General features: G+C 40.2%; 1 protein-coding gene across 1 annotated transcript in view; it reads left to right on the top strand.

Annotated features, from left to right (window-relative positions):
- The first annotated feature begins 786 nt into the window (after positions 1-786).
- The window catches only part of LOC126971390 (probable chitinase 2), a 51,303-nt gene continuing 27,291 nt past the window's right edge, over positions 787-24,798 (top strand). Inside the window, exon 1 of the mRNA XM_050817700.1 lies at positions 787-935. Within this exon, the coding sequence (XP_050673657.1) occupies positions 866-935 (70 nt within the window). The 5' untranslated portion in view covers positions 787-865. The remainder of the gene's footprint in view (positions 936-24,798) is intronic.

The following is a 24,798-nucleotide window of genomic DNA, read 5'->3' as shown; positions in this document are numbered from 1 at the left end:
ACAAGGAAGCTCATTCCATAGCTTTGTAGTACGTGGAAGAAAGTTCCGTGAAAACCGCACTGTGGAGGACCGCCACATAATGATATTATACTAATTTGTGGCGTGTCCTGCGAAGGCAGGGATCAATTGAAACAGCTCTTTGGAAGAAGCGATAGAAGACACACAATGAAGTGACAACACTCTCTGCGCAACGCCAGGTGATCCAGCCGTTCACAGAGCACGCGGTCAAACAGATTGGGCTGATACTGGGGCCAGACCAGAGAAGACAGCAATACTCCATATGTGTTCGGACCTGCGCTTTGTAGAGTGCAAGATTGTGGGTATTTACTTTACATTTATGAACAGTTATGGAAAATGCCTCATAAACTTTCTTTTCACTATATTTTCGAATCTCCACGCCCACATGGGTTCGAATACGCGACCTTCTTGCTCTATATCCAGAGAAATCCAACTCTATCAACCTTGATAACAACTTAAACATATTATCGATCTAAATAAACTCACATTAATTAATAATGACGTACTGTGAAACCGGTTAATTCACTTTCGATAACCAACCGTCACTGTAGAATAAAGAAGCAATATTAAAACACTGCGAGCAAAAAACAATTTTATGTCTATGACATTAGAGTTTAATTTAGAATTAAAAAAATTATCTTGATCAACTTGACCATGCGCAAAGAATGCCTATTATGACTCTTACATCTCAAGACACAGAGTTCATTTTTCACCGAAAGGAACCTCAACCGTTATGAAAGACCGTGTAAATGTCAAACAACGCAGTCTACAAGTATGTCGCGGTGCGCATACTACGCGTTCGAAATTTGAATTTTAAATATAATCGGTTTTAAGAATAAGTGACAAAATGGCGGGAGGTTGGTGTTTGTTTTTTTTAATTTCATCAGTTGTTGTGGCTTTAGATGGACAGACCTTGGGTGAGTAATTGTGAAAGGAGGTTCGCATTAAACCTCTTTTGTCTGGCATGACTCGTTGCAAAATGTTTCGTTGATGAAAGCTGAAGTAATAAAAAGGTCTGCGAATTTGATCAAAATTTTAGTTCTTATCGTTCACGATGTGTCCCATATATAAAAAAAGAGAATGAACATTACTTAACATAATGTGCTTACATAATGTGAACATTATGTAGATTTATCATGAATATAACATATTCACATGTTCTTTAAGCCTTTCTCCCTATGAATAAAAAAGTACCTTTAAAGTATTATAATTGCATATTAAATATTATGTTTATCTTATCAAAAAATATGTTAGAGAAGTTGCTATTATGTTGTACTATTATTAATTGTCTTTCAAAACTATTTGAATTGACTAAGTTTATTTTACAATTAAATAATAAACAGCTGTTCAAATGGTTGACATTGATCAAATATTAAATGACAATTTATTATGTCAATTTAACTTATAAATATGTTTTAAATTTCTTAAATGATTCGCTTGATTTGAACCAAAGTGTTTATAAGAACCACAATCATACGTCCTTGACACGTACAACATGCAGGTAAGAATGTAAGTTTATGTAAGTTGTACATAAGGAAATAACTGAGAGAAATCTGAATAAAGTGCGTGTTCTTAATCTTTTCATAGAAAAATATTTAAATCTATAGGACATAAAACGAATATTTTTATATTATATTTAAAACTAAGTAATATGAAAAAATATTTCTATCAATTTCTTTTCTTTAATTTACAGTATTTTTTTCATGCTGAAGAAAAGCTGAATGTATCTCTAATTTAATTACTAATGTCGAGCTAAAATACTAGATAATTATTTTGGAATACAAATTTACGCCAATTATTATTTACTCCTTAATTTTCTGGACACTAGAATACATATAACCAATGACAAAACAATATATTCACTATCAAGAGCTGGAATTCCACAAACATACTTTTACATCTGTGACCGGTGTTTGTGTTACCCTATATATGTATACATATGTATTATTGATCTTTCCTACTACTAAATTGTAAAATAACCGATCGTATATATTATGTCCCATGAAATAAAAGATGGGCTGCGAGTTTCTTATCAGTTCTTCTCTCCATGTCAAAACCCCTTAACGAAATGATGTTGCTTCATAACGTTTACCAAGTGTTGTTGCGTTATGTTTTGTTATTGTCACTCCCTATGGTAAATAAATATATTCTATGAGTTCGAAAATTAAGGTTCACTAATTACTTTCGACTATAATTACAATATAACAGTAACAATAATAAGTTATGTAAAATTCGTTTCCAATGGTTTCGTAATGAGATACCTCGTTACAACCTTTGTAATTGTTTTTGAAATTTGCTTTAAATTTTGCGGTTTCATTATCATAATTATGTATCAAATATTGTATTAGAGTTGTACTATTGTTAAAACACTTTTATACTTATAACTATTCGTATAATAAAATGGCTTACACTCACCGATAAGCTTTAAAAAGTGACAAAGGTTTAAAAAAACAAAAACATTACAATAAATGGAGATTCGTTTTATTTCTTCGATCATACTGCAAAAACTATTGAACCAATCATAATAATACTTATACCTTAAGATGCAGCGTGTTTCGGAGAAGGTTTCATTATATGATATGTTGGTGCTGACTTATCCGAACCTATATTTTTGACTTAGAAATACCTATATATTCGCAATAGTAATAATTCTTATAACACATGAGTATTCGTTATTATGACGTTTGCCGGGTCAGCACATGCTGTATGTATTTAGAAGAATATCTTTAATAATAATTGACGCACTTGACATATATTGCACAGCCTCAAACTTCGCATGTAATGCGTAGCTTGTACACCTGCTGACAACGGTGTAATTGTTGCAATAAACATACTTAAGGCTAAGCGCTAGATTACCTCTCTCGCACAAGATCGCCATAGTTTTAGTTCAGAATTAGAAGCCTTTTTAATTTATTACAAACATAATACAATTTTCTTTACAAAACTATGTCATGTTAAATAGTGATGTAAAATTAATAAATTTTCGTACAATTTTTATCTAGATTAAATGATTAGCATGGCTGCAACTATAAAAGTTAGGGGTATTTTGGTGATTTTTTTCGCACTGTCTTTTATAGAAATGTAATGAAAAAATGAATTTTCTTCTCATATTCTGTAAATATATAATTATATTTTGTAAAATATAAGCTTTATATTAAGAGTCAAGAATATGTTTCAATTATGCGCTATTTTGGCGATTTCTTTGAATAGCGGCCTTAAGTACATATACAGGGTTATTGGTAATTCAACGTATTCCTGTTAGGAGGTGAATGGGGTGGCTATTTGAATTTTTTATATTTAACCCCCATATGCGTATTGATAAAGAAATCTATATAATTAATTTGTAGAATAGTGAATCACAATAAAAACACTAGAAGTTAATAATAATAATATTGACACACTTTTAGACAAATTATCTCGCCCCAAACTAGGCATAACCATGATATATCATGGGTACAATACATCATATATTTAATACAATATACCTACTTACTTAAACATACATAAATACATATAAACATTCATATACATCATATAAATGATTGCACCTACCGGGATTCGAACCCGCGACCTGCAGTTCAGTAGGTAGGGTCACTAATCATAATATAAATAGACTTGCTGTTCCAACTTTCAGACTTCATAAAACTGGTCATACATTTATGGGGAAATGTATATAAATATATAATTAACTCCCACATCTTGTTACTGAACTTCCTTTATATAAATTTAAGCTTTATATTAAAGAAATTTTAATGAAGAAAGCGTTTTATAAAGTTCATGAAAACTGTAAAGGGAGGATAAAACTTGCTGAATTTCTTGCCGGTTCTTCTCAGAACAAGGTCTTCTGGTAGTTTATTGAACCGATGGCATCAATCTTTACTTTCATAAGTCTTTCATTTCATTTTCATTACGTACAAAAACTAATGAAATATATAAAAATATTCTTCAAAATGAATATAAAATTATAATTTTTACCGAAACATGGTTAAACAATCAAATATTTGATAACGAATTCCTCGATGGTCGTTATGTGGTCCACCGCCGTGATCGCCATACTTCCAGTAATAGCAAGTTGGATGGCGGAGGAGTTATGATAGCAGTAATGAAAGACATAACTTCAGCACGTATCAGTCATTATGAAAGCGAATGTGAAGATCTATGGATAACTATAGAGTTGAATCTGAATAACATCCTTAAAAAAATAACAATTTGTGCTGTCTATTTACCTCCACCTGTCAAACTTCACACTCTAGCTGCTTTTATTAATAACGCTAACTCTGTCATCGATCATACAGAAGAATTAATTATAATTGGAGATTTTAATCAGAGCTCAATTATCTGGTCACCCGTAAACAACAGTACATACACTCTACCATCATACCACCACAATCCCTTAGGTTATAATTTGATTGATTTTATCTCTACTAATAATTTATACCAAATCAATAATATTCAAAACGCAAACGGCAATATATTAGACTTAGTACTTTGCAGTTTCAACTCTGTAAATATAAGTAAACCATTACAATTATTGTCTAAATTAGATCCGTATCATCCTAATCTCGTTTTAAATCTAAATTTTCCCAACCTTACCTTCCTTAAACCTAAGCCCCGTAGCGATTATAATTATTTCAAAGCCGATTATGATGCTATTAAAAAAGAATTAAAGAGCTATCCATGGCAGGACCAACTAAAAGAAAAACATGTAAATGAAATGGTTTCTGTCCTATATAACAAGTTGTGGAAAACTATATCAAAATATGTACCAAAGCGCAAGGTGAAAACTTCCAGATATCCTCACTGGTATACTGGACAACTAATAAAAATACTTTGGGAAAAAAATAAAGTCCGTGCAAAATATAAAAAATATAGAAACCCGCGGGATCGACTGGAATTTGAAATCCTCCGGGATCGGTGTCACTCCTTACATGATCATTGTTTGTCTGTTTATAGGAACAATATCGAGGACAATATAACAAAAGATCCAAAGGCGTTTTGGCGATACATTAAGGATAAAAAGAAAAATAAATGTAAACTACCTGACAGAATGACTAAAGACGACTCCGTGGCAAATACCGGCCCTGAAATAGCTAACCTTTTTGCCTCCCACTTTTATTCAGTGTACTCTAATATAAAGACTCCTACACACAATCACCCATCACAAATACTGTCGGACACACTCATCAATTGTATTTATATAACAGAAACAGATATTATTAAAAAAATCAAAAAAATAAATATTTTTAAAGCTAGCGGCCCAGACGATATCCACCCATTTTTCATTAATAAATGTAGTACTGTTCTCTCTTTTCCTCTGTTTCTAATTTTTAACAAATCATTACAAGATGGCATATTCCCGGAAGTATGGAAAGAAAGCAAAATAGTGCCTATATTTAAAAAGGGCGACTTATCGAAAGTAGAAAATTACCGGCCAATTGCAATACTATCTTGCCTTGCCAAGCTCTTTGAATCTCTTGTTACTCCTACCATAACTAGGCATATCAGTGCCACTATTTCAAATAACCAACACGGGTTTTTCAACGGAAGATCTGTCCAAACAAACTTAGTTTCCTACGTTTCCAATATTTGCAGTGACATAGATAAGGGCCATGAAGTACACAGTATCTATACAGGTTGACCACAATTTGCTTACACTGAAATTAAAAACCGCCGGTGTATGTGGTTCACTTCTTAACTGGCTTATATCTTATTTAGGAATGAGATCCCAAATAGTGATGACCAACGGTTATAAGTCACATACTTACTATGCAACCTCTGGTGTGCCGCAAGGATCCCACCTTGCACCAATCTTATTCTTGTTATTTATCAACGATATTAGTTCAGTAATACTCCACTCCAAATTCTCTATATTTGCGGACGATTTGAAGCTTTATGTTACCGCATCCCCTGTCTCCTGTGCTCAACTACAAGCCGATTTAGATAGAATATGGACATGGTGTTACACTAACAATATGTATTTAAATATCAGCAAGTGCTTCCTTATAAAATTTACCCGCAAAAAGAAACCATCGAATTTTGTTTACACGTTAAATAATACAGAGATACAAGAAGTAAGTGAAATCCGTGATTTAGGTGTTCTTATCGATAATCAACTCACATTCAATTCGCACATAGACTCAGTCGTTAAAAAATCTACGCAGATGCTTGGCTTTATGAGACGCAACACCAATAAATTCCGTCGTGTAAAAACCAAAATACTACTGTTTAATGCTCTAGTACGAACCCATATTGAATACGCAAGTGTTGTTTGGAATCCTTTCTACAGTTTGCAGTCGCAACGCATTGAATCAATACAGCGGTCTTTTTCGAGACATCTAGCTTTTTCAACACCTGGAATATCTTATAGATGCCCTTATACCCAACGCCTCGACTTCTTTAAACTTCATTCACTAAAATCTCGTCGCAGCTACCTAGATTTATTATTTCTGCACAAAATAGTTAATAATAAAATAAATAATTCTGATCTTCAAGAATGCATATCCCTCTCAGTACCCTTTAAATACCCAAGACAGACGATATCCAAGATCTTTCACATTCCTTACTGCAGAACAAACATTGGACTCAACGCCCCCATCGTCAGGCTTTGTAGATTATACAACGAAGTAAATTCAAAAAATTCAGAAATCGATATTTTCAACGAAAATTCAAAAAAGTTTGTAAAAATTCTCGCACATCAAGCTAACCTGTAATTTTTTTTTTTCCAAGTAGTATGTACCTATATCCTCTTCATTATAAAACCATATAAATTATATCCTTCTTTATATACATTTTTGTACTTAGACATTTTTGACTGTATAAATCACACTGTTCACTGTTACCATTGAATGATGTGTTCATCTTTAATTGTTACATATATCAGAATAATTGTACCTAGCATAAGTTTATATAAATGTGTAATATATGTAATGTTGATGATCCAAATAAATAAATAAATAAATAAAAATAAGTGTCCAAATTGTACCTAAGTGAATAAAGAAATTTCATAAAAAAAATTCAAAAGTGATCCATTTTCGAGTTATCATGTTTTTTTAGAGTTATACCTCAGACAATTTTTGAGTGTGATTCTAGTTGTTTATTGAACGTCATTGCTTAAGATCTAAACTAAATAGAACCTCTTGAATTTTGATAAAAATAATTTAGGTTTACATCGATATAAAAATTTATAATATAAAGTCCAAACTAACTTTGTCACTTTAAATTTGAACGATATAAATACAAATATTAAAAAATAAATCAAACAAATCCAAATTAGTCACGCATTATCAGGTTGTCAGGTCGTCTATATTCCAAGTCTGTGTGAAAGATCGAGCGCGTTGAAGTCTTTTGTATACAGTAAATTGCTTGAAAGTTTCGACTCACTCTCTTAAGGCTTAAGATACCTTCAGATGAATAATAAGTTATTTTTTATTATAAGTTATATTGTACAGCACTTATTATAATAATACTTAACTTCTCAACATGTGAAATAGTGCAGGTGCGCTTCCAAAATCTCTCTCTCTAGGGTTGGTCTTTCATGTCTGAGGATCGTGGTCACCATTAGGGTTGCATTTGGAGCGGCTGATCTGCCTCCACCGGTTTTCTTTCCAGCCCGTTTCTTAAAACCGTGAAGAATTTGGATGACGAGTCGATTATTTAGTCGATCCATCTTGTTGGAGAACGACCGCGCGATCTTAAGTCTTCGGTATTTTCAACCACAATTACTTTTTCAACAAACTTGCTTGTAAAGTGAGCCTTATTACGTAGTTGTTAGAACACATACGTGCATAATATTACACATTAGTGCGTAAATTATGCTGCCATTTACATTCCATGGCTTCCCACATAATTAACGAATAGATTAAAAAATAGATTAAGTTATAAAAATATATTTTCAGAAGTTATCTTATTTACATACCAATATATATAAATCCAGTGCCCTGATGTTTGTTCCCAGTGAACTCCTAATGAACGTATTTTAATGGGGATTACTTCATAGAGTCCAGTTTAGTCCAACTTGATAGGATATTGGGGTTCCGTAGACAAATGACAAAAAACGGAACCCTTATAGATTCGTCATATCTGTCTGTCCGTCCATATGTCATAGCCAATTTTTTCCGAAACTATAAGAACTATACTGTTGAAACTTGGCACGTAGGTGTATTCTGTAAACCGCAATAAGATTTTCGCAGAAAGATAAAAAAACATATAAAAAAACAATAAATTAAATACTTAGAACTTAAACTCAAATTTTTTTTCATAGGTATTCAAAAATGATACTGAGATTTCTAATATCATTTTTTTCTAAACTGAATAGGGGAAAAATGTGTCCCCCCCTCCCTGTAACTTCTAAAATAAGAGAATGATTAAACTAAAAAATATATATGATGTAAGTACATTACCATGCAAACTTCCACCGAAAATTAAAACATCGATAAAAGTTACAACAAACTGCAAGCTAACAACAACTTTTATAATATGTTACTTGCTGCTACGGAACCCTTCATGAACGAGTCTGACTCGCACTTGGCTGCTTTTTATATTTCGATTACCCTATAATTATATTTATTTCCAATATTAATTTCGGATCGACATATTTTCTATGAGAGAATTTATTGACGCACGGTGTGCTTGTTTTGTTGTTCAAATAACAAAAATATATATTATGTATGGCTATAGATTTACGGTCGTTCCCAATATTCAGTCTATCTCTTACTTGAGGTAGAAATCTTAAGTATCGTTGACTTTTCTGTACCAATAAACTTATCGACGTTAACTCACTTTATCCGTACACGCTGTCTGGCAATAGGAGGACTTATAGCTTACCAGTGATAGAAATTTGTATGGAAAAATATATAATAATATACATAATATAAATGATAAACCTCATTAATAATAAATAGATAAAAAAGAATTTTGAATAAATAATTAAAAGATTATATAATAAAAATTGACTGTATTAATTAAAACTTATTGATTGTTTAAAATATCATGATTTTGTATTCCTGTAACTTATTACCAACTTTTACACATATAAAATTAAAATAGTCATTATTTTTCTACTACAGTACTCATTGACACTATACATATAAACAAATTACGTCGCATAGAAATAAAACCAAAAAGGACATATCATTCGCAGTCTGATAGCGGAACGGCAAAAGTGTGCTTAAAAACAATGTAAGCACACTTTTCTACTTCGTGTGTCAACTGTTACTGTCCGGATTGGGTTCTAAACTCATCACGCGTAACCTTAACTGAATAAATGTTTTACATTGCTGCTTATTCATCAAAAATATCTTAAAAAACTGGATTAAGAACGGCAATGATTAGATATAGCAGTCGAAGCTTATTAAGGTGTAATTTGTAGCATGTTTTTTTTTTTTTTTTTTTTTTTTTTTTTTTTTTTTTTTTTTTTTTGAGAGGAGGAAATACTGTTACGTATTTACGCCCCGGAACGGGGCGTAATATGTCGGACTCGAGTGTCCGCGTAAGCGGACACCCCATACCGACTAAAACCTCCTCTGTGCTGTTAGCAGCTCTGGCTTTCACAGCGAAGTAGGACGTGGGCCGTGGAGGCCGCAAAGACTACGCAACAACAGTCGCGGGGCGTCTCCTAAGGAGACTCGAACCTCAGACCGGCTGTGTGCTTGTGGGAAGGAGAGAGAATGAAAATGAAGATGAAATGAAGATGAAAGATGAAAAGGTGATAAGAGCACACTCGCCGGCGAGTGTGGTGATGTTTTGTGTAATGTATGTAAGTGTGTATGTATGTGTTTATGATTGCAAGTATGTGTGTTTGTATGTATGTACGTAGTGTAAATGTTTGTGTGCATGTATGTTTGTGTTTGTGTCTGTTTGTGGAGTGTGTTTGTGATTGTGTAAGTCGTGTATGTCAGTCCGTCAGTCAGTCCGTGTGTGAGTGGGTGTAGTGAAGCGATTACAGGACGAGGACTAACGTCTCGTCGGGTATCAAAACAATGTGTGGTGTATCTAGGGTGCGGGCCGCTGGCCATCGTCAGAGTGACGAGTGCCAGTGGTTTGCGGTGGTTGACCGCGCCTACGCCTGCGAAGGCGGTGTGTGCGTGTCTGTGTCGGTGTTTGTGTGGGTGTCGCGTTCGCGATGGTGATTTCGTCATCCGGGTCTACCGTTACGTGTCTGGGACGTCTTATTGGGTTGAGACTATGGTGAAGGGGGGTGTACCCGCATGCCTTCCTAACCAAGATGTTGGGATGGTTAGGCGCCTTGTCAAAGAAGCGTCGCGAGATCTCTTTAAAGTGTTGAGCTATTGTCGGAAGCTCTAGGTCGCGGTGAAGGTCAACGTTTCGGATGAACCACGGGGCTCCGGTTGCCATGCGCGTGAATTTATTTTGAACTACTTGCAAACGGCGTAAGTAGCTCGGTCGGGTGTGCGCGAAGACGACGCTTGCGTATGACAGTATGGGCCGTACGATGGTTTTGTACATCGTCACTTTGTGTTTGAGCGGAAGTTTGCTTCGCCCACACACAAGTGGATAAAGGCGACTGAGGACAAATCGGGCTCTATTGCATACCGTATCAATATGTTTTTTGAAGTTCATATTGCTGTTGAACGTGACTCCTAAGTATTTGTAATCCTTCACCCACGGTATGGGTGTTTCATACAGTTTAATAACGTCAGTCGGTTGTTTTTTAGCGCGGATGCTATTCGCGTTACCGAAGAGTACCGCTGCACTCTTGGTGGGGTTCACTTCAATCCGCCATTTTCTGAACCAGTTGCCTAGTTCATCGACGGCGGCTTGAAGCACTTTAATGTTCTTGCTCAAGGTTGAGCGGTTGGAGCCGAAGTAGAGTGCCGTGTCGTCAGCGTACTGAGCGAGCTGGACACTCGGAAACTTGGGAATGTCGCTCGTGAAGAGCGAGAAAAGAGTGGGAGAGAGGACCGAACCCTGTGGCACGCCAGACCTGATGGGTCTGGGTGAGGATAGGGTGCCCTCTACTCGATATCGGAAGGAGCGATCGGTAAGGTAGGCTCGAATGATGCGCACGAGCCTGTCTGGCACTCCCAGTTGATACAGCTTGAATACTAAGCCGTTGTGCCATACCTTGTCGAAGGCCTTCGCGACATCGAAAAACACGGCTGCCGTGGTAGCGTGAAATTGACGTCGTATGAGAATGTACTCGGTGAGTCGGTGAGCCTGCTGGGGACACGAGTGAGCGGTTCTGAATCCGAACTGTATGTCGGGTATCAGGTTAAGCTCCGCGATGTAATGATTAAGACGCGCGAGAATTAATCTTTCGTAAAGTTTCCCGATCGAGTTAATTAAGCTAATAGGCCTATAGCTACTCGGATTAGCTTTAGGTTTATTGGGTTTTGGGATACCGATAACAATGGAATCCTTCCATTGTTCGGGGAACGCGCTATTAGACAATAGAATATTAAAAATGGTAACCAATAAAGTAATAAGAGTCGAGGGTAGGATTTTAAGAACCCTATTGTTTATAGTGTCGGGCCCCGGGGCCTTCTTGGAGTGAAGCTCCTTAATTATTAGTTTCACCTCTTCGTAAGAGGTGGGTTTTATTACGTCGCCTGAAGGGCTCAGAGCGGAGCGACGTTCAACTTCACGATCAACTTCGTCAACGTGTGTCGGGTCGGCTGCTGCATTTGGAGAGCACTGACTCTCGAGACTATCGGCGAGGCATTCAGCCTTCTCATCGTCATCGAGCGCCGGCTGCAGTCCCGGTCTGTCCAAAGGAGGCATGACAGTGGGCGGCTCCTGTTTGAACGCGCGAGGCAGCTTCCAGAAAGCCACATGTGATGGCTTAAGGTTGCCGAGCAAGCGGTCCCAACGTTCGCCGCGGAGTTCCGCGATACGTTCCCGTACCACCCGCTGTAGGTAGCGGAGGTGGCGCCTATTCTCGACCGACGGATACCTGTCGTAAAGTCTAGTGGCTCTGTGCTTCTGTGTGAGTAAGTTCCTGACCTCTGGAGGCAGGTTTAGGCGATGCGGTTGCATCGTCGGAACCTGCCTGGAGCAGGCCTTGATCCTACTCTGTATGTGTGACGTCACATGAGAGATAGCACTGTGAGCCGTGTCGACCGAGTCGATGACGTCCGGTATACGGTCAAGGTCGTCGGACTTGATAGACTCGAGATCCTTTTCCAGCCGTTGCCAGTCGATCACTGTTTTCGTCGGTGGTTGAAAGTTAACCGGTGGGCCTAGATTTAGGACGACGGGCCGGTGGTCTGACTCTAATTCGTGAAGAACCTCGATTGAATTTACATTGAGCGTTACGTTTTTAAGTAACGCAACGTCTAGAATGTCGGGTCGGTGCGCGACGTTATCCGGATAACGTGTTGGTTCGTCGGGTGCTATTACTGAAAAGTTCCGCGTGTCTGTGAGAGAGTTTAATAAAATTCCGTTTCTATTTGTGGCTCTACTGTTCCAGCTGGAGTGTTTGGCGTTAAGATCGCCGCCCACTATGACTGCGGCCCCGTGGCCGAGTAATGCTTCTATATCTGTGTCTAATATTTGTTTGTTCGGCGGAAGATAAGCTGAAATAACAGTGATCGGCTGGTGATTCGCCATACTGACCCGGATGGCAGAGGCCTCGATGTTAGTGAGGACCGGAGGATCTATAGGTATACAGTGTAGAGACCTTTTAAAATAAATGAGGGTGCCGCCCATACGGGTGGTGCGATCATTCCTAACTAAGTTATAATTAGCGATACGCGGATCGCGTATACGTGGTTTTAAAAATGTCTCTTGCACTAAGAATAGGTCTAATTGATGTTCGTGAGCGAACTCCTTCACCAAGTCTAGTTGAGGCTTAAGGCCTTGGGCGTTAAAATACGCTATACGGAGCGTATGTGGTTTGACCCGTCCGCTTACGTAATTAGGCATCGCGAATGTTGTTTTTATACTTTAGCCCTATTTCGGTGAGGGCACGGAATATTTTGCCGTTGTCTGCCATAACTTGCAGGAGCGACGGCGGGTCTTCCCGGACAGCATCGAGCCTGCTGGCCAGGGCTGTTATTTCGTCAATGTCGAACATCTCTGACAGTTCGAACATGAAAGCAAAGGTGCTGCCGCCTTTGCTACCTGTTGCCGCGGACGCGGGCGCCGGGGGCCTCGGTCGCGGGACCGACGCCGCCGGGCGGGACGCTAGCGGAGGCCGGAGGGGCGCGGGGGCCGCGAGAGTGGCCTCTGTGGCAGCGTTGGCAGCCGGAGGAGACCTCGCCCAGGCGTTTACCTTTGGAGGCGGCGCAGGTTTGAAGGTTGGAGTGAACTCCACCTTCTCTGCTCTGCCTTGCGGCTGGCGGCGCCCTGGGTGACGCTTGTGTTTGGGTGCCTTGGGACACCCGCGATAGCTCGCGGGGTGCCCCTTCTCCCCGCACAAGACGCAGGCCGGGGGCTCCGCGCATTGCGCTGGTCGAGGGCACTCTGGCGTGCCGTGTTTCCCGAGGCACTTCACACACCTCGGGGTGTGTTCGCAATTTCGTGCCGAGTGCCCGTATAATTGGCATCTGTGGCACTGACCGGGCCCCCCGCGGTTGCGAGGAGCTTCGGTACGGATGCCCTGAAGGGAACAAACCGATTTTATATTGAATATTTCCTTTCCCTCTTGCGTGAGGTCGAGGACTACGAGAACCATGTTAAATGGTTGTTTATTGTTGGTTCCGCGCATACGGTGCACCTCGTGTGCGGGGTAACCCTGCTCTTTGAGGTCCGACAGAATGTCGGCCTCGTCTAATTCTTTGGGGACGTTTCTAATAACGACCCTCAGACGCTTCTCCTCGGGCAGGGCGTACGTGTGGAAACCCACACTCAGCTCTCTAAGAAGAGATGTCAGGGCGCGGTGGTCCGCTACCTCCCTGGTCTCTAATTTGATTAGAGATTGGTACGCCCTCGCCTGAAAGGAGAGCGTCTTCGGGATCCTGTTTTTGACGGTTAGCCATCGGCCTCGGTCCCCTATAAAAATAGGAGGCGGGCGCTTGGTCGGAGGCGGTACGCGGGCTTTAGCGGGCGCGGGCGCGGACGCGGGAGCGGAGCCAGTCGTGGCCGCGGCTTTCTTCGCGGGTGTGATATCCAGAGAAGGCGATTCACGACCGCGCTTCTTCTTACGACTGACGGTGATGAAGCCGTCAGCATCCGACGCGACACTCTCCGCTCTCGACGGTAGAGCGGTTTCCGGCCGGGCCGGTGAAGCACTGGAAGCCTGAGGGGCTACCGTGCGGTCAGGACTGACCGCAGGGACCTTAGGGGTCGCCTGCGCGTCAAAGTACGCCTGAAGGACAGGCGGACGGGCTGATCGAGTGATCACTTTCCTCGGTTTGACCGAGGCCACGGAACTTGCGTCGGACGCATTACCTATATCCATTTCGGATTCCCCGTCGGAACTCGAAACGTCGGATGATGATTTGTATTTTTTGGATTTCGCTTTAATAGCGGCATCCACTGACTCATCTATAGATATCTTCATTAATGGAGCGATCTTCTCCGTAAATAATCTATCTAAGAGAGCGCTGAAGAAGCCCTCGTCGGGAACCATTGGTGAAGCCATGGTTGTTGTTAATAAGTTGAGCGGGTGACAACCCCCGCTGCCCGAGTCAGGCAGAGGGGGAATATAATGATAAAGTGGACAACTATACTTTTGTTGTACACTTGCACATTAATAAAATACTATTAATAATAATGAAATATACAAAAATTAAAAGAAATTAATAATAATAATTAAGCCTGTACGGTGGTTTGGTTCCGTACAGAGTAAAACACAAGTTAGGCTCAAATGGTATATTGAAACCTTAACTTATGCTATATGGTAAAATGGTAAAATGTTGGTATGGTAATGAGCACGCGAATCGATCGGCGGCTTGTCGCGAACTGGTTACAATATTACTTAGGAAATAACGCGAGGCGACGTAAACGCTGACACGCGAAACGTGATGTACAGTCGACATGCTGTTGACCGTACATGCTGCCACCGCGAGAGAAGAAAGAGTGGTGGTGAAGATGGTACAAAAAAGAAATGGTTATGGTTAGCGAGTGACGTGAGACAAGGTGATAAACAAATTTGCATTATCTAATGGTAACCTTAATGTCTCTAGCCACAGTAATCACTAAAATTATGCCTATGCACTACAGGAGAAGTGGATTGGTCTTTCACTTCATCACTACACTTATCACTATTTTTACTAGCACTAGATTGCCCGTGGTTAACTACACTTACACACTGGTCACTAACACTATACACAAACGCTGCGTTCGTCAGACCCCGCGGCTCAGGGCGCGGCGGGTGCGACGCGGCTGGCCCTGCGCCAGCGGCTGCCGGCGCGGGCGGCGCGCTGGAGTCCTGGCGGCGGCTGCGGCGCGGGCACCACCGCCGCACGGCGTACGCGGCGGCCCCGGCCACCAGCACACCCGCCACCACGTATATCGCGACGTAGTGGTGAACGTCGTGATAAGATATACCACCCTTTAGACCACTCTCTGAATTCATTTGTTTTATTTTTGCGCCTATATCATCTAGCTCCTGATCGTAACCACCCATCACTGATGCTGGCTCCGAAATCAGCGACACGAACGTCTTATTCTGGTTAAAGATGTGGTTGATGGGGTGAATGTCTATCGCTGGTATATCCGTCTGTATGGTTAATGTATTGTTCTGAAGCCTCCGAGCATAAATGGTAATGTCTTGTCCTTTCAGAACACAATCTGGACCCAACCTAATAATGCCGCTATTATTAAGATGATTGGAAAACATTTGCTCTCCACAGATGATACGTACTGGATACGAGTCGCAGCAAAAGAAAAAGTATGTATTGACCTCGCTTAGCTGAGACCACCAATCTAGACATTTGGCAGTTTTGGTTCTGCACTGCTTCGTCTCCTGGTCTTTGGAGCACATGACGTCATCATGACTCATATGAGAAATTGGTTTTTCCAAAGGACAAAGTTGTGTCTCAGTATCTAAATGAAGACAATTATTTAATTCTAAGTGTGATATGGTCATAAATGAGTCTCTTCGTAAGTTGATCGCAATGTAATCCGAAACTGGAACTAGGGTGACCATGGTTTTGCCGTTCCGTCTTGGTACAGGATAAATTTTATATACTTGGTAATGGTCTCTACTCACTAATGGTATTCTAATTTCAAAAATAAAATAGTCATTTAGCATTTTCGCTCTGACCTTGAGTAAATGGTACATTTTGGTTAATTCTGTATGCGTGTTCTCTATTGGTAAACTTAAATCGTTGGACAATCTTCCGGAAATAATATTTAATTCTTCTAGAAGCTGGTCGGGTTTCAAAAGATGTATGTTGAACTTCCCAAAGTACACCTCCGAAACAGTATCTAAAAGAACATCCTGCACATTCTTCAAATTCGACTCCAAGCTGTTAGCTGCCATAGCGCATAATAAAAATTCATTATTGTTTTCCACGTCTTTCAATTGACTCTTGACATCATTGGTAGCGTTCTTTAACTGGTTAAGGTAATGAGTAAATATTTTATATTGTTTGTCAATTGAGCCTTGCATCCTCTTCAATACATTATATTCTGCTTCTATTACGGAAGTCTGGTTTTTCCATAGAGCAGCAAGATGGTTTTGGTTTTCCCTAATTAAATCGATGTCCTGAATATACTGCTTAGCGAATTGGTCATCGAGTACACCGAACAGCGCGTGTGCAACATTACCCACAGCGTTGATAAGGCCGCGCCTGCGCCGCGCGTGCCCGCGTGGGAACTGCTGCGTCGACAGAATGTTATTGTAATGCGATAACTCTGTATAACTGTGCTGTAATTGTATTAAAATAGATTCACAATGGTTTCTGACTGACGATTCCTTGCAAATATATTCCATATGATCAATATATTTGGATAACAATTTACTGCCTTGCCAATATGGTTTTAAATCGTAGTATACAACTAGTTTCCATTCGTCCTGAACTAGTCGCATGGTTGATATTTTATCTAAATATAAACTTTGACTGTCGTTGAAGTTTATAGCGTTGTATGCACACGTGGCTGGTGAAAATAAAAAGGTAAACAACATAAGTGCCATGGTAAATAAATTAACAATTCCTCTTCTAGCTCGTCGCTTTGGTTTTGGTAAATCGTCGTTCGACTGGTGTTTCGGCTGGTTATGGTCAGTGGTTTCATGAATTTGGTTACTGTCTTCGTCGTTGGAGTGGTTAATAGGTAAAAGAGATAGTTTGACTACTGGTCGCTTCATAATGCCATTTTTGGTTTTAACAGAGACTACTCGAACTAGCCCATCTTGCCCCGGATGTAGCTGCACGATTCGACCGAGAGCCCATTTACCCGGTGGCAGGTTAGCATCGTGTATAATTACAATGCCGCCAACATTTAAATTTGGTTGTGAACGTCGCCACTTGGACCTAGCGTTCAACTGTGTGAGGTACTCCGCTCTCCATCTCTTCCACACATCTTGGTAAATCTTCTGCACTAACTGCCATCTGGTTCGTAAGTCGTGTTCTGACTCAACAATGGTCAATGTTGGTCCACTGGACAGAAAATGAGAAGGGGTCAAACAATCTAAGTCTTCGACGTCTTCACTCAGCGGGCACAGAGGTCTGGAGTTAAGGCATCCTTCTAGCTGAGCTAGAAGAGTAGAGAACTCCTCGTAGGTGAGTTTTTGTTCTCCTATTACTCGCTTCAGGTGGTATTTCAAGCTCTTCACTGCAGCCTCCCAGAGACCGCCTGCGCTTGGCCAAGATGGTGCGTTGAAGTGCCATTCTATCGACATTTCAGCTATTTCTGCATAAAACTGGTCATTCAATATGGTTTTCAAGTTAACAATCTCCTCTTGCAAAACTCTATTTGCTTTTATAAAGTTCGTCCCGTTGTCACTGTAAATGTGACCGGGCGATCCTCTCCTGGCCGCAAGTCTTCTGAGGGCTGCCAAAAATGCTGAGGCGGTGAGATCAGAGACCAACTCCAAATGTACAGCCTTGGTCGCCATACACACGAAGACGGCGACATATCCTTTGGTACATCTCACTGATCTACCCTTCGCAGACTTGACGTCAACAAAACCAGTAAAATCAACCCCCAAATGGTAAAAGGGGCGGGTCCTGTTGATTCTTGCAGGTGGTAAGTCTCCCATCAACTGGTCGTGTTTCAGGGGGTCGTGCCTTCTACATAGCACACATCTCCGTAGCCTCTTCTTTACAGCATTGTTTCCTCCCAGGATCCAATATTCTTGACGCAGCCAAGCAAGGGTTAACCGGGGACCCCCATGAAAGGTCATCTTATGCGCGTGGTCAATAATCATGTCAGTAAGCAAATGGTTATGTGGTAAAATACACGGATGTTTCATACTATCTTCTATTTTGGCGTTGGTCAATCGCCCCCCAACCCTCAAGAGCCCCTGGTTATCAATAAATGGTTTCAATTTTAATAATTTACTCTTAGGGTTAGGTTGGTTATGGTTTTTAATATATTGTATATCTTCTAAAAATTCTACTTGTTGTATATGCCTTATAATTAAGTTTTTAGCTTTTCTTATTTCTAATATAGTTAAGTAGTTTGTTTTATTAGTATTAAATGACTTAGGTGTAAAACGTAACACCCACGCAAGCACTCTTGAAGCTCGCGTAAAATCGCTGTATCTGCTAATTATACTATCTATAACCTTGGTTTGATATATAATTGTGTTTACATTTATATTTAATAATGGTTTTTTAAGCTCTTCGCAGGTTGTATATAATTTATTGGTTAATTTGGACTCTTCAAACGATCTTAGCCAGTGGGGACCTATCCACCACATGGAATGGTTAATCAGCTGTTCTGTGGTAATGCCTCTACTTGCGCAGTCAGCTGGGTTGTCCTTTGTTGACACATAATGCCAGCTACTCGATGGTATAATGTCAATGACCTGCTTCACCCTATTCGCGACGAATGGTTTCCATTTACATGGGTCGCCGTTGAGCCAGCCTAACACAGCTGTCGAATCAGACCAACCGTAGATTTTGATGTTGTAATCTGATAGGCATTTACAGGTGATCTTCATGACCTTGGTAAGTAGAACCGCTGCACATAACTCTAATCTAGGTAACGATACATTTTTCTTTACAGGTACGAGACGAGACTTCGAAGCTACTAATACTACAGAAGACTGGTTGCTGGTAATATTGTTGACTCTGCAGTATACAACACAAGCGTAGGCATTTTGTGATGAATCACAAAACCCATGTAATTCAATGGTGTCGTTCTTAGAAGACTGCAACCACCTTGGTATGGTAATATGGCTAATTTTCGTGATGTCAGCCTCTATGGTTTTCCATTTTGTGTTGATGTCAGCTGGTAATTCGTCGTCCCACAGAAGATTTAAGAGCCATACTTCCTGGAAGAGTAGTTTCAACTTGGTGGTAACTGGTGAAAGCCATCCAAGCGGATCAAATATCTTCGATATATTCGAGAGTAAACTTCTTTTGGTGAGTTTACTGACTGGTTCGGAATTCAATTGAAAAGTGAAATAATCTTCGTCGGGATGCCACTTAAGTCCTAATGCCTTGGTTGATTCCTGGTATTTAAAAACATATGCTTGGTCTTCGCATGGTAACTGGTTATCTGGTAGTACATCTGGTTGATTTGACGACCACTTCCTTAGATTGAATCCACCTAACTTAAGGAGATTTATGAGGTCGGAAATCAGCCTCTTTGCAGACTGGAGGTCATGATGTCCATGGAGGAGGTCATCCATGTAGAGCCTGGTAGCCAGAACTTCTGCTGCTTCTGGGTAACGGTGACCTTCATCCTTAGCCAGACGTTTCAATGTCATCATGGCTAGGAATGGTGCGGCCTTGGTGCCGTATGTGACAGTGGTAAGTTGGTATTCTTCTAATGGTTGCTTTTCAGAGTCCCTCCACACGATCTTCTGGAGCGGCTGGTCATCATCATGGACATCTATAAATCTGAACATCTTCTCTATATCGGCTGTGAAGGCTATTTGGTACTGCCTCCACTTTAATATGAGAGTAAACAAATCCTCTTGTAAATTTGGTCCAGAGTACATAAGGTCATTCAACGAAAGTCCAGTCGAAGTTTTCGCTGAGGCATTAAAAACAACTCGCGTGGCAGTCGTCGTGGAATCCGTTCTGATTACACAATGGTGAGGTAAATAGCACTGAAGTATCGGATTACTATTACATTTCTTCATATGGTTTAAATTAATATATTCATGGATAAATTGTTTGTAGTTCTGTTCGATAATTTTATTTTTACAAAATCTGCGTTCTAATTGCCGAAATTGGGCTACGGCTTTGGTTTTAGACTCACCCAATTTTTCGGTAATCTCTGGTTTTAATGGTAACCGTACAACATAACGTCCGTCTGGTTTGCGCGTAGTATGCTGTTGATAATGATGAAGGCAATGGTTATCTTCATCCGTAATATTTACAGAGTTGTCTGAGATATCTTCAATCTCCCAGAACCGCTGTATATCCTGCAAGTCGACCATGACGACGTTGCAATATGTTTGGTTTGGTTTTATGGTACCACTAAGAATCCAACCGAGCTTGGTATTTTGCGCGATTGGTAGTGATGTGCCATTACGAATTAAACCTGGTAAAATAATTAATTCGTAAACTTCAACGCTTAAAATTAAATCTATTGGTCTACTTTTATAAAACTCTGGATCTGCGAGTGGTAAATTTTGTAAATACGGCCAAGCTGGTTTTTCTAATGTTTCGTGTGGTAAATTCCCGACGACATGCTTCATCACATAGGCTTCCGTTTTAAATGTGAAATTATTATGAAGAGATGACACTGAAAGCTGTGCGACTCCCTTACTATTGTTGGCTTTTGCGCCTACTCCGACCACCACACAGTGGCGCTTAATCCTGGGTAGGCCTAAAAGTTGAGCGGCATTCTCTGTAATGAGAGATGACTCCGCGCACGGGTCTATGAGGGCTCGCATGGTATGGTGGCAGCCATCCATAGACATAATATTAACTTTAGCTGTTGCTAATAATTTGGGCATGGTTTCTTGTGGGGCATTGGTAACGCATATATTGGATCTTCTAGGAGAATTTTCGATCTCGGTATTTCTAGAAGTAGATGGTGCAAAAGTGACAAGAGCATTATGCAGAAGAGTATTATGCTGCTGGTTACAAAAACGGCAAGTTTTTTCCGAAGAACATTCCTTGTCATAATGGTTAATTAAACAGTTTTTACATAATTTGTTGGATTCAATGACCTTAAGTCGATTCAGCGGTGCGGATTCTAGAAATTGTTTGCATTTAAACAATTCATGGCAACACGTTTTACAGAGTATGCATTTCCGTTGTGGCGCAATATGTACTGGTTTCGTATTGACGTGGTTTATTACAGCTGGTCTTGGTTTAAAATTTCTGTTCATAAAATTATGTAAATGGTTATTGGTATGCTTTTCAGCCCATGGTTTTTGGTATTGGTTTTGGTGTACCTGGGATGAATTTGATTTGTTGAAGTCCTGCTTACGACGAGAGCTTTCTAACGAAGTAAATTTAATTTCTAAAAATTTCAAAAAATCTAACAAAGTAGGCAATTCTTTTGGATTCTTAAGCGACACAATGTAATCATTATGGGTTTCAGTATCTAACTTTTGGCACAAAATATAGACGATCAATGGGTCCCAGTTGGAAATGTCGATGCCCATTGCTTTTATAGAGTTAAGACACTCGTTGGTGGTGTCATGTAACTTTTTGATGACCGCTGCAGATTGATGTTGAATCGTAGGCATGGTTAGTAACAATTGTATGTGAGAATTAAATATTAACCTAGTATTATGGTAACGTTGGTTTAATATGTCCCAGCATACTTCGTAGTTTTCAGAATTGATGCGTAAATGGTGAACTAATTTTTCAGCCTCGCCACGGAGCTTACTTTTCAAGAATTGCATTTTCTGCGCATTTGGTAAAGATTTATTATGGTGAATTGTTTCGGAGAATAAATCTTTAAAACATATCCAATCTTGGTAGTTTCCGCTGAAGGTGGGAATGTCCATTTGTGGGGTTGAACGTTCCCTGTAAGATGACGACCACATCTGTCTGTTCACTGCCTTCTTCATGGTGTTGTATTTCTTCTCCATCTCAGCGAATGCTGTCTCATACTCTTCGTTGTCGAGCAGCCCTTCGCTGTCGATGTCCCAGTGAAGAGAATCGATGACCGACCATCTTGATTGGATAGTTCGTAAAATATCTTCGAACTCCCAGCGGTCGGAGCAGCTTTCAAGGTCGACAGCCTCTATGGTACGGGATAGCGCCTTGAAGTTGCTCTTCTGCTTTCGCAGCATTTCTTCGACCCTACTGGAGTTGCCCTGGTTCGATAGCTTTGGTGCAGGGAAGCTAAAAGAGGGACCCTCCTGAGCGGGAGAGAAAATATCGCGCCTATCTGAGCCCTGCGATAATGGTGTAGCAGGTCTCAGTAATGGTTTGCTGGGATCGCTGGTTACGTAATTAGAAATCATATTCCTAACTTCCTGGTAAAAATCTTTCGTCCGCTGGTAATGGTTTTCCGCGAAGTAGCGATGGTTAGGGTCTTCAAACTCAGCACAAAGCCTAGTATGGTTGGTCTGGAATTCACTCCAGTACGAGTCTAAAGCGTTGAGACGTTTTTCAATATAGGCGGGTGTCTTTCGTTCTGGCCCGTCCTTCTTGAAATTAACACACTGCGTGTTAATCGCGGACATAATCTGGTTTTGGGTGGTTAATAGAGCCTCCATGGTTACGGGTCAAAAGAGAGTGGTAAAGAGTGGTGAGTGATAAAAAGGAAAGATCTTACTTGAAGACTGGTACGTGGTGACCTGGTGTGTCCTCAGCAGTCTCCCCGTTGGTAGTCGCTGGTAGTATCGCCGATCTGGTGAACTGGTTACACTCCACACACAAGCACTTTGGTCAACACTAATTTGGTTCACTACACACGCGACGAATTTTGGTTAAAATGGTTAACTAATGGTACTGGTTAATAGAACGATGGATCACAATGTTTTTGTGTCCTCGAAATGGTTAAAAAAAATTCTGGTCACTGGTTAACAAAAGGCCGAAGGACCACAATGTCCTTGGAATGGTTAAAAAAAATTCTGGTCACTGGTTAACAAAAGGCCGAAGGACCACAATGTCCTTGGAATGGTTAAAAAAAAAAATTTGTCACTGGTTAACAAAAGGCCGAAGGACCACAATGTCCTAGGAATGGTTAAAAAAAAAAATTTGTCACTGGTTAACAAAAGGCCGAAGGACCACAATGTCCTAGGAATGGTTAAAAAAAAAAAAAAATTTGTCACTGGTTAACAAAAGGCCGAAGGACCACAATGTACGGTGGTTTGGTTCCGTACAGAGTAAAACACAAGTTAGGCTCAAATGGTATATTGAAACCTTAACTTATGCTATATGGTAAAATGGTAAAATGTTGGTATGGTAATGAGCACGCGAATCGATCGGCGGCTTGTCGCGAACTGGTTACAATATTACTTAGGAAATAACGCGAGGCGACGTAAACGCTGACACGCGAAACGTGATGTACAGTCGACATGCTGTTGACCGTACAAAGCCTAAGACTTAGCTTTGCTGGATGTAGACTGGCTGGGCCGGAACCCCGATGTACGCTGTGCAGGCCCCCACGGAGAAGACACACACGGCACGATCTGCAACACTCACAACACACACGATTAGCGTGCAGAATCGCGAAACACAGCACAGGTGCTAACTAACACGATCGTAAAACCGGGTAATTAACACTTATTATAACTAAGCTACGTTCCGCGAAGGAACGTAACAGGTGCGAGACTCAAAGAGTCCCGAACAATGGCGCGCGACAACAATAGCTAGCCCAGGTGGCCTGAGCAGATAGTGCGATAACGCAGGTAATAAAATATTCGAAGGAGGACAGATAACGCGGCACGTGTGCTCGCGTTGCCTGCCTGAATCGAACTGTTTGTAGCATGTTTCACTTTGGCTTTGCTTTTATACCTACGACGTAGTTTGTTTATATGAATTGAATGTCATTGGTCGACACGGTAATACTGCTACATCATGCTATCTCTTTTACACAAATAACAGCAGTTATAAAAACTTAATATCGATCCACTTAAAGGAACTGAATCATGTTGAATCGAGCATATTCCAAGTTGTTTTATTAATTTCGTGGAAAAGTTGGCTGTCAAGGTGAACCAGGTGGCTTGGTATTCACATAACGTGCTTGTCCACGTTACAACTTGCGTGAGGTATCCATGTTAAAATGGATATATTAGTCTGTTATCATCGGAATATTATTCATAAAACACCTACAAAAGATTTATAGTCCGGTCGAGTTAGTTCGAAAACTAGAGATAGGCTTACGAAAATTCGCAGGAAGCTAAATATTGGAACAAATTATTATTATTATATTTTTTTACAATGCAGACCAAAACCTTACAGTATACTAGCGTATAAACAAAGTGTGCGAAAGAGAAGACCATCAGAAAGAGTTGAATTTATTGTATGTTTTTCTCACAAGCTTCTTCCGATCCGAATGTTATACAGTAGATTCAGTAATTAAAATGAAGTATATTTAATAGTGACCATTCATAGGCGCTTAGTTTATGTGTGTTTGAATAAAGTTTTCTTTTCAGTATGATGTACTTAATTCGCAGGGCGTATCAATTACCATCAGCTGAACTTCCTGCTTATCTCATCCTTCATTGTCATAAAAAATACCTCTTTGACTGTCATCTTAGATACTACTTATAATATCAAACATTTACCAAAGTTCCCTCCCTACTAAGTCTCACCATATCACATTTACCCTAAGAAGGAAAACTTC

The sequence above is a fragment of the Leptidea sinapis genome, chromosome 23, assembly GCF_905404315.1.
Source record: "Leptidea sinapis chromosome 23, ilLepSina1.1, whole genome shotgun sequence".
Classification (NCBI taxonomy): Eukaryota; Metazoa; Arthropoda; class Insecta; order Lepidoptera; family Pieridae; genus Leptidea; species Leptidea sinapis.
The sequence above is the reverse complement of the archived record's forward strand: the minus strand, read 5'-3'. Positions and strand labels throughout refer to the sequence as shown.